Genomic DNA, 12,967 nt, shown 5'->3' on the forward strand with positions numbered 1-12,967 from the left:
ACGGCTACCACCTGGCCCTGCTCACGCACCTCAGTCCTGATTTACAGAAAGCACTGTCTGTCCGTCCCACGTTTCCCAGACAGCTCTGCCGATGCACCTCACCCCTCACCCACAGCACCCCCGTCTCCAGCCCTTCCCCTGCACTCTGGATCTGCTGATGCACGTCAAGTCTTGACCTGCCTCCGCCCCAGTCTCCCACCCTCTTCTTGACAATTATGCACCATGGTATGAAATCAAAGTTTGCTTTTGTGATGTGTCCAAATCTGCACCAGGGAACAGACTGAGCTTCGGGAAGTTCATTCTCCTTGTGCGCTAAGGCGCGGTGCAGCCAGCTGCCAGAGGCTCATGTTTACCCCTGGAATTGCCCCTCTCTGGAAACAAACTGGAGCCAGAAAAAGGAAAAGCTAAAAATATGTCTGCCTGGAGAAACCGTCAGTGGGCCAGGGAAAGAGCGGCACCATCCCACCTGCAGTTCCACGAGCTCAGCCCGCGGAGAGTGGCGAGCCCCTGGGACAGCATCTCCAGCCCAGCACTCCCCACAGCACCCTGCGCCCTGCCAGCCCAGAGCATCCTCATCGCTCCACGCAGCCAGACACACCTGCTGCTCTGCAGCTCGGTCTCAGCCCAGCCCCAGCCCCTGGGACAGCATCTCCAGCCCAGCACGCCCCACAGCGCCCTGCACCCTGCCAGCCCAGAGCATCCTCATCGCTCCACGCAGCCAGACACACCTGCTGCTCTGCAGCTCGGTCCCAGCCCAGCCCCAGCCCCTGGGACAGCATCTCCAGCCCAGCACGCCCCACAGCGCCCTGCCAGCCCAGAGCATCCTCATCGCTCCACGCAGCCAGACACACCTGCTGCTCTGCAGCTCGGTCCCAGCCCAGCCCCAGCCCCTGGGACAGCATCTCCAGCCCAGCACGCCCCACAGCGCCCTGCCAGCCCAGAGCATCCTCATCGCTCCACGCAGCCAGACACACCTGCTGCTCTGCAGCTCAGTCTCAGCCCAGCCCCAGCCCCTGGGAATCCTGGCCGGCATTGGGGCACCCAGTGCAGCCCTAGAGAGCGGCAATTGCACACAACGCTCCCGTAGGGCCCCTCCCAGGGCAGCACGGAGGTTGTGCCGAGTCTTTCCTCTCTTGCTCATTGCAAGGCTGAGGGCCTGTCCCAACCCCCCCACTGGGAAGGTGAGTCCAGGCTGGACATGCATGTCTGTGACGTGGCTGCTGGCCACAGCCCTTCTGCCCTCTCTGAGCGGGCGAGCCCCCTCCTGATAGTAAGGTGGATACAACCACCAGTAACCAGGCTCAGAAGCAGGATCCCAACCAGGCATGGCTAACAGGGTCCCCTCACCCAGCACAGAGTCCCCGTTGGGCTGGGACACAGCCAGTGCCCTGGCTAAGCATTCCTCCTGCTGCCACCGCCCTGGGCACCTGGCAAAACGAGCTTCTGCAAACAGACAGCCCCCACCCCGGCCTCAGAGCCGAGACTGGGGGCAAATGTGCCTTTAGCCCTCTGGGAGCTTCCCCAGTTGTGGGGCCAGTTAGATAGTGTACGGTGCAAGACTAGCCCCGTTCCCCTGGCCACACATGGCTGCAGCCATGGGTCTCCTTCGTGACCAGCACGCATGGGGGGCCTGTGGGCTGGGGGGAGAGCTATTTCCCACCCCCTGGATGGCACTCGCTGTCCTGCTGTTGCCTGCTTGAGTTGCTGAGTTTCCCCTCCCTCACCCTGTGCTGTAGAGCACCCTGCCTTGTAGGAGACTTGGCTCAGGGCTGCGGGATGAGAGTAGCTGCTCAGCGCTGAGACAGGGCTTGGAATGGGCTCCCCCACTCTCCCCCACCTGACATCATAGCCCTCTCTTTGTGACATCACAGCTGTTTCCATGGCGGCCGCTTATGATGTCACAGGGTGTGATTAGGCCCTGAAAAGCAGGCAATGGAGCCTGAGCGTAAGACAAGCGACCAAAGTGCCGAGGGAGACCTGGAGAGCGCCAGATGGGCACAGCTGCAGGCATCAGCACAAGGCCCCTCCCCCCCAAAGTTTTGCCTAGTTCACGTTTAAATGTCTCCCCACAGCTCGTCCCCCAGCCGGTTGCAACCCAGAGCTTCCCCAGAGATGCACCCCGCTGACCTCCCTGGCTCAGGCTGAAGCTCCCCTGTGATGTGTTATCACCGGTTCACAGTACAAGGTGACTGGGGTGACGGGCTTGCAGCAGGGCTCAGGAGGGATGACACCACCAGAGTCCAAAGAGCCCCGGCTGCTCTCCTGGCTGTAGAAGGCCCGTGTGCACGACACCAGGTAGCTGTGAACCAGGAGACCTCGGGGAGGAAGGTGCCAGCAGCAGCAGGATGTCCCGGCTCATGCTGAGAGCAAAGCAAATGCAAACCTGCACTGAGGAGTGGGAGGCTGGCAGGGCTGGTCAGTGCAAGTGGCTCATACCATCCCTCCCCTACCAAACCCAGCAAGCCTGGAGACACAGAAAGGATGAGCTGCTTGTTACAGTGCTGGTGGGGAACCCAGGTGTCCTGGTTCAATGCCCAGAGCTACCAGTTATTCCCCCTGTGGGCAAGTCTCTCTGCTCCCCACTTGTGAAAAGGGGGAACTTCCTGGGCCAGCCTATCTGCTTAACCTGCCAGCTCTTGGGGCAGGGACTGTGTCTACGCAGGACTGGGACATCTGTTTGCTGCTGTAATATGCCTCAGGGGCCTCCCCTCCACACCTCGACCCATCTCAGCTCTGCTGGAGCCTGGGCTCCTTTCCGCTGGGCATGCTCCAGCAGCGAGGCCCTGCCTGGAAGCTCGCAGGGCTGTATGGTGGTTATGGGGGTCAGTGTGGCTGGGGCATGACTGGCCTGGAGCCCTGGGGGCTGTCACCTGGGCCAGAGCCAGAGGGTCATCCGAACAGAGTCACCCTGCTCCTCCTCTCCCGCCCTGGGAGGAAGCAGGTTGGACCTGGGTCTCCACTCTCCATGGGGGAGTAGCTGGCCCAGGCCCAGAAAACTGGTCAGTAACCAAGCAATCCAGCTTCCCACGTGGGCCCTGCTGCCCTCTCCCCGCTGCTGAGGTGCTGGTGCCGCCCCCCTCCCGCCAGCCAGGACAATGGGGGAGCAGCCCAGGCCTCCCACAGCTCTTGGTGCCTTCAGGAGCCGCTCTGCTGAGCACAGGGCCAGCGTGCCACCCGGCAGGGCAGTCCTGCCCCAGGCCCTCGGGGCAGCTAGCCCAGACGCTGCCTGCCCCCAGAGCCAGGGCAGACGGTGGCTGGCCCCAGTGCCCTGCCCGCCGATGCAAGCTGGACGCAGGCCACTGGAGGTCACTCTTGTGCCACATAGTGATTTGCAGCCTCCCCTGGGCCCGGCTGGTCAGGGAGCTGAGGACAGGCTGGGGAGTGGAGCATCTCTGTTGGCAGCACTCACCTGGGACCCACCCCCAGGAGGGGAGAGCCAGATAAGGCAGCAGCTGCAGGGAGTTAGGCTCTCTGCAAAGCAGGGATAGGAGCCCTGTCACTGCTCTGCACTGATCACCACAGGGCCTCGCACTGCAGTGTGGGTGTGGGTGTGTGTACAGCCTTGGCCCTGGTTCGCTGAGGGATTTCTCAACTCCGTGAGGCAGCCTGACCCTGAGTATGCCTGGCAGCAAGCAAGTGAGCCATAAATGCAACCCCCCTCTTTGGTCTGGCCAAGCCACCCCACTGACCTTTGCCCAAACGTCCCTTGGAGGCCACTTCCTGGGGCGGGTATAAAAGCGTGAAGCCGGGGCACTAGCTGGTTAGCAAAGCCCAGGAAGCAACGCAGCCAGGTAAGCCTGGAGTTTGACACGGTAGATTCTGGGGCTGGGGGGCCATGGCTGGGGCTTGCGCCCACCTGGAGGTGAGTCAGCTGCATTTCAAGCCGCAGAGCATTACTGCAAAGGAAAAGCAGGCCCGGCTGCAACGGGGGAGGAGATAACAGGGAAAAGCCAGTCCTGCCCTCGGTGAACCAGCCTCCAGAGTCCTAGTCGGATGCTCTGGCAATGCCACTGGGCAGCAGCTGCTGCCTCGCGCTAAGCTCTGTGCACACCCACGTGCAGCGGGTGCAGGCGGCTGCCTGGTCTGCCCTGGGCAGGGGCACTCTCCACCCCCGGGAGGTGTGTGCAGCTTAATGGCACGACCCCCCCCCCGCAGACAGGACATCAAACCTTCCTGCGTGTGTTCTGAGCCAGCTGCGAAGCGCTGCTCCGGGGCCTGCGTGCCCGGCCAGGCTGAGGCTGGCAGCAGGGCAGGGGCGGTGGGAACAGCCCACGTCACCGGCTCCGAGCAGCGATGCTGGGGCGAGCAGGATGGGACCCAGTCTGCCTGAAGGGACTGTATGTTCTGCCTGCTGTGGCTGGAGAGGGCCTGGCCTGGCTGGGGCCGTCAGCCCCCTCTGCCGGGGAAGCTGCCAGCCTTTCTCCCTGGCTCACACACGCTGCAGTCTGTGGACTCAGAGATCAGGGCACTGGCGGGAGGTGCTGCAGGCAGAGACCCCAGGCTGTGGGCTAGTCCCAGCCCAGCTTAGCAGGGCCAGCGTTCCCCCCAGCTTGGTGGTGCTGGGCTGGGGCCTGCGTGGGGGGACAGAGGGGGTGCCTGTCTATTCTGAGCCACCTTGAGCCCTGTTGGCCGCTTTGCCCCCAGCTCAACTCGCGGCAGCCGCTCGCTTCCTGGCTCTCCGCGTGCCAGGCTGGAGTGGGCTGGGGCGTGAGCACCGGCCCTGACACTGTACAGCCCCGGGTGTGCAGCCGCTGGCTCCCGGGGTAGGCTGCGCCCACGTGTCCAGAGGGGCACAGCAAGAGGCCTGGGGGCGGGCACGTGCCCTGAAGCCAGGGGGGCTTGCTGCACCATACCCAGCAGGGAGCTGGCTGGCTTTGCATCCCGGGGGCGTTGGGGCAGCAGGCATGGGAGGGAGGTGCCATTACGCCGGGTGGGGGGGCTGTCACTGGGATGGCCCCTGCAGCCCTTCACGCTCTGCTGCTCTCTCCTCAGCCCGCACCATGAAGGCCCAGCTCCTCCTCATGCTCCTGGGCCTGGCACTGCTCGCTGCTGTGGCACGTAAGAGCCGCCCCCCATCTAGGGGCGAGGGGAAGGGGGGGAGGAAGGAATCGGGTATAAGCAAGAGATGGGAAGAGTGGGGGGAGGGAGCAGGTTGCAGGGTGAGGTGGGGACGAGGGAAGGGGCATCACGCAGCCCATGAGTTGGAGGAAAGCCCCACGGAACTGCTGCTAGTTACAAGGCAGCAGGAGACAGAGAGGGACTCACAGAAACGTGGGGCTGGAAGGGACCTCGAGAGGCCACCTAGCCCATCCCCCTGTGTTGAGGCAGGACCAGAGAACCTAGACCGTCCCTGCCAGGTGTTTGTCTGACCTGTTCTTAAAAACCTCCAGTGACGGGGATTCCACAACCTGCCTTGGGAGCCTGGTCCAGAGCTTAACTAGCCTTAGAGTTAGACATTTTTACCTATTATCTCACCTAAATCTCCCCTGGCTACAGATTAAGCCCATTTCTCCTTGTCCTGCCTTCAGTGGACATGGAGAACAACTGATCCCCGCCCTCTTTATAACAGCCCTTAACATATTTGAGGACTGAAATCAGGTCCCTCCTCGTCTTCTTTGCTCAAGACTAAACAACCTGGTTTTTAACCTGGCCTCGTAGGCCAGGTTTTCTAAATCTTTGGTCATTTTTGTTGCTCTTCTCTGCACTCTCTCCAGTTTGTCCACATCTCTCCTACAGTGGGGCAGCCAGAACTGGACACAGGGCTCCAGCTGAGCTCTCCCCAGTGCCAAGTTGAGCAGGACAATTATCGCCCTTGGTTTACATAACGACACTCCTGTTAATACCCCCCCGAACCTCCCCCCCGCCCCTCCCGACACCCATGGCTTGGTCTTTGCTTGCAGAGGCGGAGGCCCCCACGGAGGAGGAAACCGTCTTGAAGAAGGTGCAAGATTACGTCCAGCACATGACTCAGACGGCCAAGGACACCTTAAGCAAGGTCCAGGAATCCGAGTTGGCTCAGCAGGCCAGGTGCGCCCCCCCATCCCTTCTGGCCCAGGGGTCTCCCCCACCTCTCTCCACAAGCCCTTCCCCTTCCCATGCCTGCCCAGGCACAGCCAGCATACGGAGAACCCTGGCGACCAGGCCAGGGGCAGATACAGGGCTGGGCAGTGCCCAGCAGCCCCTGGAGCTGCAGAGGTCTGCCCCAGTGCAGCAGCGAGCAGGAGGCCCCTGCTCCTCAGTGTGGAACACGCTGGGGTACAACCCTGGGCCCAGGAAGCCAGTGACAAAGCTCTTGGGACCTTGAGTGTCCCACAGTTCCAGGTGAGGGCCATGGGCGCCGCAGGGTCAGCACCCAAGTCACACCTGTGCTGGCTGAGGCCCCCTAGAAGCTGGTCTGCTCACAGTGCCTCTCCCACGAGGCAAACACCTGGCCGGCTCTTGTACCCAACTGCCTGTGCCAGGAGCTGGGGGAGGGAGCTGTCACATCGAGGCAATGGGGTGCAGCAAACCCCAAGCACTCTGACTGCAATATGCAAAATTGCAAAAAACAGAATATGCAAACTGGTTAATCTAGGGACATAGGCACGAGACAGAGCAGGTCTCAGGCTCAGGCCAGTCCCTCTGAGGACACAAAATACCCCATGAGTCTGTCTTCTAATTGGCAGCTCAGTGAAGGGCAAGGACTGAATGGGCCATGGACAGATGGTCCCTCTGTGACCCCAGGACAGGATGGGGGAAGCTGGCATTGTCATTACCCCTGCTACACTTGTTCTGTGGCTTAAGTGCACCAGTCCCATCAGTCCAGCATGTTCCCCAGCCCACAGGGGGATGCCTTGGGAACAGCGGGTTTCTCAGCATTTCAGGCGAGGCAGCAGGATTATAAAAGCCATGCCCTGACCCTGCACTGCTTATTAAAGCAGCAGTTTATAGCACCAGCACAGACCCACAATGCCCAGTAAACTGTCCTTCCCTCTCTGCCCCCCCGCGGGTGTAACTCCCAGCTTGATTGCACTGAGTCATATTATTAAAGTGGCTATCTTCAACCTTTGCATATAGGCCCCCCTTTAATATAACCTCTTCCTCTGCCCCCCCCTCCCCGGTGTGTTTAACCCTTCAGGGACTGGGTCAGTATGCGTGCGGAGGACGTACACGAGTTTTGGGGTATGCTAAAGGACAAGTTCGCTGCGCTCTGGGAGCAGCAGTCGCCTGGGCAGTGAGCCCCACATCAGCAGCTCTGGTCGGGTTCTCAGCTGAGTGAGGGCAGGTGCACGATGCGCAATGCAAATTGTAACCAGAGCGACTCCCTGCTCTGGGCAGAGAGCCCAGCATCCGTCCACCTAAGCGCTTTCCCAGCTGCCTGTCTGTTCAGTGACTCAATCTCCACTCAGCGTGGCGTGGTCATATTCTACTTCCACTGGGGCACAGGAGTTTTGGTTCCAGCTGGTGTGTTGGTTTGGAGGGGCTGGGCTTTTCCCCCCTTATAAAACATCCTAACTCAAAGTTTGTCATGTGTCTTGCAATAAAATGAAGTAAACTTGAGATGCATGTGGTGGCCTTTACTGGAGTGTTGCAGAGAGAGCGTGTGTGTGCACAGCATGCATGCAGTAAACTGGCTGCCGGGAGCAAGCAGCACAGCCTTTGAGAAGTTGGATGCATTCTCCGTGCAATACCCATCGTCGGGTAGAGGCAGTGCTTGATGTGGGCAGGGCTGAGGCCCGGCACCTCTGGGCTTTGCTGCATCAGTTATGAATAAAAAAATTGCTTGAACACCAGGACCCCTTTCATTACAACTTCAGCACTGGGTCAGGGAGAAAGACTCATCGGAACCAACTAGGATTCGGGAACAATTGCCCAGAATGGGATTTACTGGCCAATGAGCCGCCACCCCCCAGGCTGGGACTCAGGTGAGTGCTCTGGCTCCCAGTCCAGCCCTGACTTCAATCCTCCAGCTGTGCGCACGCAGACGCCCATGCTTGGCACATCCCAACTCGCTGCATGGCAATGAACGAAGTCAGCATTAGGCCTTCCAGGCATGCCCCCCTCCACCCTTTGTGGCACCTGCTTCCCTGGTACCTAGGAACCGCAGCTGCGTTTCTAGCGAAAGGACGACGGGGGATTGGCTGCTCGTTACCTAGTGGAAACCTGGCCCCATGGGAAGATGCTGCTTTAACAATGGCAGCCTAGAATATGCTTTGAGGTAGAGAACAAAGCCACTGCTGTGGTTGGGGGCTCCTCACCCGAGACACAGGAAAGGGGGCTGGATTTTCAGAAATTGCTCAGGATCAGGCCCCTTCAAGGTGTCTGCAAATCTTGGGCCAGACCGCAGGGTGGCCGTTCTCCCGGCTAGCGTCAAGATGTGGGTTTGTCTAAACCTTCAGCAAGCGTAGGCGGGTGGGCGGTTATTGTACGCAGAACCCAGAGCTGTGCAATGCAGCCAACCCCCTCCCCTTGCAGACACACGAAGCAGACCCCCACAATGGACTTGCGGCCTGGCTCTGGCACCAGCAGGTTGAAAGCAGACGGAAACAAGGCCAACAGGGGGCATAAAGGCTCAGGCTACAGCCAGCACTGCAGGGCTGCCAGATGCTCTCTCAACAGCAGCGAGGAGAGCAGCGCACAGAGCCCTTCCGCTTTGCTACAGCGGGGGCAGCGGGCAGCAGGGCCTGGCCTGATGCCCCATCTTGGTGCGATGCTGGGATGTGTGTGTTGGGGGGGGGGGTGAGGGCGCACACCCACATACGCACACTAACCACCAAGATGGCTACAGGAGCACAAACACCTGAGTTTGCAGGACCCAGCTCACACCAAGCTAACCGTCCCGCCTGGCTCAGCTCTGGTGAGGCCTCAGCTGGACGAATCAACCCTTTGTGCCTGACCCGCTCTGTTCCCAGCCAGCTCTGCTAACAGCCCTCAGCCCTGACCTGCTACGACAGCTCTGGACAACCCCTGTGACCAGCCAGGACCAGAGCCTGCCCCCGAGCTGCCAGCCCTGGCCGGCTGATGCTCCCCTCGGCAGCAGGTTTATAACAGCCCGGCTGAGGGCATCCCCTGCACAAGGGACAGGGCTGAGCCGGAGGGGCTCACTCCCCTGGGGAGCTACAATGGCCTCGCACGCCATGTCTGCTGCCCAGCTCACCCCAGCCCCACAGCCACGTCTCCCCCTGGGGCTCCCAGAAGGCTCCGATTGGGCTGGGCCTTGCGCACAGACTCCTCAGCGGCTGGGTCCTGCGGGAAGGTGATTCCGATCAACGCCTCTTGGAAAGAGCCACCCTGGGGCAACCCCCCCCCCCCCCCCCCCCGGCTCAGCTCAGGGTGCTCTGCAAGCCTACACTAGGATTGCTGGATTGCAGGAAAGTGAGCACCTGGGAGGGCTCCCCACAGGGTCCCCTCACCCCCTCTCCCCTGCAGACCATTCCTCTTCCTGCCCCCCACCATCCCTCCTGGTCTGCACAGCCCTTCCCTTCAGTAACCTGCAGCCCATGGACCCCCATGAGTCCCCCTGGAGCTCCTATGTCTTCTCCGCCCCACAGGGCCCTCAGCCTCCCATTTGGTGCTCCCTGCCCCCCACAGTGCACTCTTGCCCCCCGGGAAATCCCCTGCAAACACAAGCTCCCAGTAACTTAAATCACTTTTATTTGACAAAACAAAGAAACAAGAATGAAGAATTCTGCGGGGTGGGTGTGTTGGGGGGGAGGTTGGGGCAGGTGAGCGCCCCGAGCCTGGAACAGGGAGGAGAGCTCTGGGAAGGACATTCCCAGTGGACTGGCCTTTGCCCTGTGCTGGTTTCTACCCCAGCTCCCCCCCGCCCCCCAGCAGAGAGACCCTCGTTCGACAGCAATTGTGACTGACAATTACTCAGACAGTAAGTGACTGAGCCCCAAAGGGCCGAGACAGCTTGGCCCAGCGCTGGGGGCGCCCGGGGGGCAGGGGAAGGGGGAGGCGAGCACACCTGGTGCCTTCGCCCAGATGCGTATTAGCAGCAGTGGAATACAGGGCAGTGGCTGATCAGGTGGGGGTCATTGTGGGCTAGGGGAGGGGGTGTCAGTCCCTGGCCCGGTGCCACTAGTTGCCCTTGGCCAAGTTCTTTCGGAGGTTGTCCAGCAGGTTCAGGAAGCGGGTCTTGAGGCTCTCAGCATAGGGGGTCAGGCGCTCCTTGAAATCCTGCACGAGGGGCGTGACCTTCTCTCGGAAGGCAGTGAGATGCTGGATCACCTTGGCCTGATACTCAGCAGCCTGGGGGATGCCCTTCTCCCGAATCTCCTGCAGCTTCTGGCTCAGCTTCTCGCGCAGCTCATCGCTGTAGGGCGTCAGGTTCTTGCGCAACTCCTCCACATGCCCACGCAGCCGGTCCCGGGCCTCCTCAGCCACGGGGGTCAGCTTCTGCTGCAGGACCTCCACCTTCTGCTTGGTCATCTCCTTCAGCTCCTCACTGATGGGGGTCAGCTTCTGACGATAGACCTCCAGCTCCTCCGTCCACTTCTTGTAGAACTGCTCCAGGAAGGGCTGGATCTTCTGTTTCACTTCCTCCATCTCCTTGGTTAGCTCCTTCCTCAGGGCCTCCGTGTCCTTCACCCACAGCCCCCAGGCCTCCTTGTAGTAGGGAGCCAGGTCCTCTTGCAGTTTTTGTGCCGCCACCGTCAGGGAGTCCAGGTTGTCAGCCAGCTTCAGGCTGCAGGGGAAGACAGCGGGGCCGGGGTTACACACCGCTGCACGGCCTCTCTCCTGGCAAAGCCCAGGGAGGCCCTGGGGATGCAGCCTTGTTCCCAGAAGGGATGGGACGGTACAGCCAGCAGATGGGCTCTGCTCCCAGCCACTGCCTTGTCATGGGCCTAACACTGGGAGCTGGGAACTCCTGCGTTCTAATCCCAGCTCTAACACTGACTCCCTCTGGCCAATCACCTCACCCCGCAGTTCCACAAGGGTTCACACATTTTGGGTGCCCAGTTTGAGATGCCTGGGGCCTCAGAGTGGCTGACACCTCAGGTCTGGGTCAAGTCAATGGTAGATTTAACCTCTTCCATGCCTCAGTTTCCCCAGACAACCTGGGGACGACAAGGCTCACTCAGTTCTCTGGTGGTGGAAGGAGGGAGAGTACTAGATCCACCACAAAGGTGGGGGGGGGGGGTCACAGCTGCCAGCTGCTGTGCAGTGCAGGCCACTGGGCACCCCACAGCGCCAGCAGGGACAAAGTCCCCCCTTAGCTCCAGGGGCAGGATCTGTGATCACCCTTAGCTGCTGAGTCCTAGGGCCTGACACACAGTTGAGAAGTTCCCATTGCAACCAGCAGAAGGCAGTGGCAGCACGTGGGAGACGGCTTCAGGGCCAGGGGCATCACAGCCTGCAAGTGTGTGGCACAAGGCTATAGGGCCTGGCGCTGACCTCCTAACAGCCTACTCCTCCCCAGAGTCAGCTACTTACTCAAGCTGTTTGCCAACTGCAGAGGTCTCAAACTGGGCAATGGCTTCCTTGCCACTAGCCTTGACTGTCTCCAGGTAGACCTGGACCATGTCCTTGAAGCGATCCAGGGGTGTCTGGGGGTCCTCATGCTGCCAGAAGTGGCGGGCCTGAGTCCCTGCAAGGAAAGCACAAGAGGGCTCAGGACCAGCTCCCCAAATCCCACCCCGGAGACACTCACCACGCGGCACCTCCTGCCCAGATCAGTCCCTGGGCTGGAGCTGGAAGCTGCTTGTGTTACCAACTGCAGGCTTGGCAGACGGTGCCCCCCCGGGCAGGAAGGGTTTCCTGGGGGAGCCTGGCTGGTTTTACATGTCTCTGGTTTGGGGAGGTTACAGGCTGGGTCCTTCAACTGGGGCAGTGGACTTACCTGGCCCAGACCAGATTATAGCTCCGGAGCTCCTGGTTCCCAAACCTCAGCTCGCTGGCCCACCCTGCCCCTCTCTCCGACCCCTGAACATCCCCACGCTCTCCCACTGCTGCACACAGCCTCGTCTCTGCTCCCTGGCCTAGACAGGAGCCCGGAGGCTCTGGGTGCTGTTTTACTGCACCCTCGTCTCCAAACCGCTTTTAGAGTCACTCTAAGCTGGACGCCTTCTGCAGAGGCTGCTGGGCCTGGCCCCTTGCACAGCAAGGCACGTGGGCCTGCCCAGGGCTCTGACTTCTGGGGCACCACATGCCCTGGGCTGAACACAGCTCCTCCGCCCTCCCTGCTCAGGGGTGTCTGGATTCACCCCGCCTTCGAGTTTTGTGCTGGTTTTTGGCCCTACCTGTGAGGAACACCAGGGCGAGGATCACAACGCCTGCTCTCATCTTCGGCTGTCTCTCAACCTGGGGAAGGCAAAAGAGTTTGGGGCTCAAGTGAACAAACAGAAACTGCTTAACAGAGCGAGGAGCTGCCAGTCGATGATTAATCGCTGGAGGACGGTGACAATCTGGGACAAGCCTTGTTCCTTCTGTCACTATCCCTCAGGGGAGAGCCACTTACCCACCTGGCATTGCCCCATTCTGCCCCTGCCCATTCAAGGCAGCTCAGGGCTTTGCATCAGCCTGACTGGCGAGACCATGTAACAGAAGCCATTAGGTGCCTTTACAGCAGGGCGAGCAAGCGCCCAGACAGAGGCAATGGGTCAAGGGTTCATGATCTTTCTGCTTCCCAGTTGTGCTGCTGCTGATTTAATTCTCCCAGGGTGGGGTGAGGCTATCCCCTCCCCTCCATCACCTCTCACAGCAGTTACGCTCAAGGGCAGGTTTAACCTCCCAGGACAGAGGGAGGCCGCACAGAGCAGGGCCAATGCTCCAAGACAGGGCAGGACTCCCCAGCTCTCCCCAGGAACAATTCCCAGCAAATCACACCCCTAGAAGGATTGAGGCACTTACCAGTTTCACTGCCTCCTGCTGCTGCTGCTGCTCCTCCTCTTGAGTATGGCTTGTGTGTCCCCAGTGCTGTTATTTATACCGGAGAGGGGATTTATCCTGGAGATAAGCTCAGGAAAGCACTCCCAAGTTCTGA

General features: G+C 60.6%; 2 protein-coding genes across 3 annotated transcripts in view; one reads left to right on the forward strand and one right to left on the reverse strand.

The window, feature by feature from the left end:
• The window catches only part of APOC3 (apolipoprotein C3), a 177,567-nt gene extending 170,028 nt beyond the window's left edge, over positions 1–7,539 (forward strand). Inside the window, exons 1-4 of one of the 2 annotated variants that reach the window (XM_073321150.2) lie at positions 3,693–3,791; positions 4,993–5,058; positions 5,901–6,027; positions 7,118–7,539. In XM_073321150.2, the coding sequence (XP_073177251.1) occupies positions 5,001–5,058; positions 5,901–6,027; positions 7,118–7,217 (285 nt within the window). In that variant the 5' untranslated portion in view covers positions 3,693–3,791; positions 4,993–5,000 and the 3' untranslated portion in view covers positions 7,218–7,539. Of the gene's footprint in view, positions 1–3,692; positions 3,792–4,989; positions 5,059–5,900; positions 6,028–7,117 lie in introns of those variants that run through there. The other variant, XM_073321151.1, reaches the window with a different exon arrangement.
• Positions 7,540–9,616: 2,077 nt separating this feature from the next.
• APOA1 (apolipoprotein A1) lies at positions 9,617–12,967 on the reverse strand. Its single transcript, XM_073320980.1, has 4 exons — positions 12,835–12,967; positions 12,225–12,285; positions 11,419–11,572; positions 9,617–10,669 (listed from the first exon to the last, which is right to left on the reverse strand). Exons 2-4 carry the CDS (start codon positions 12,265–12,267, stop codon positions 10,063–10,065), a joined length of 804 nt encoding a protein of 267 aa, XP_073177081.1. The 5' UTR covers positions 12,268–12,285; positions 12,835–12,967; the 3' UTR covers positions 9,617–10,062.

The sequence above is a fragment of the Lepidochelys kempii genome, chromosome 22, assembly GCF_965140285.1.
Source record: "Lepidochelys kempii isolate rLepKem1 chromosome 22, rLepKem1.hap1, whole genome shotgun sequence".
Lineage (NCBI taxonomy): Eukaryota > Metazoa > Chordata > Testudines > Cheloniidae > Lepidochelys > Lepidochelys kempii.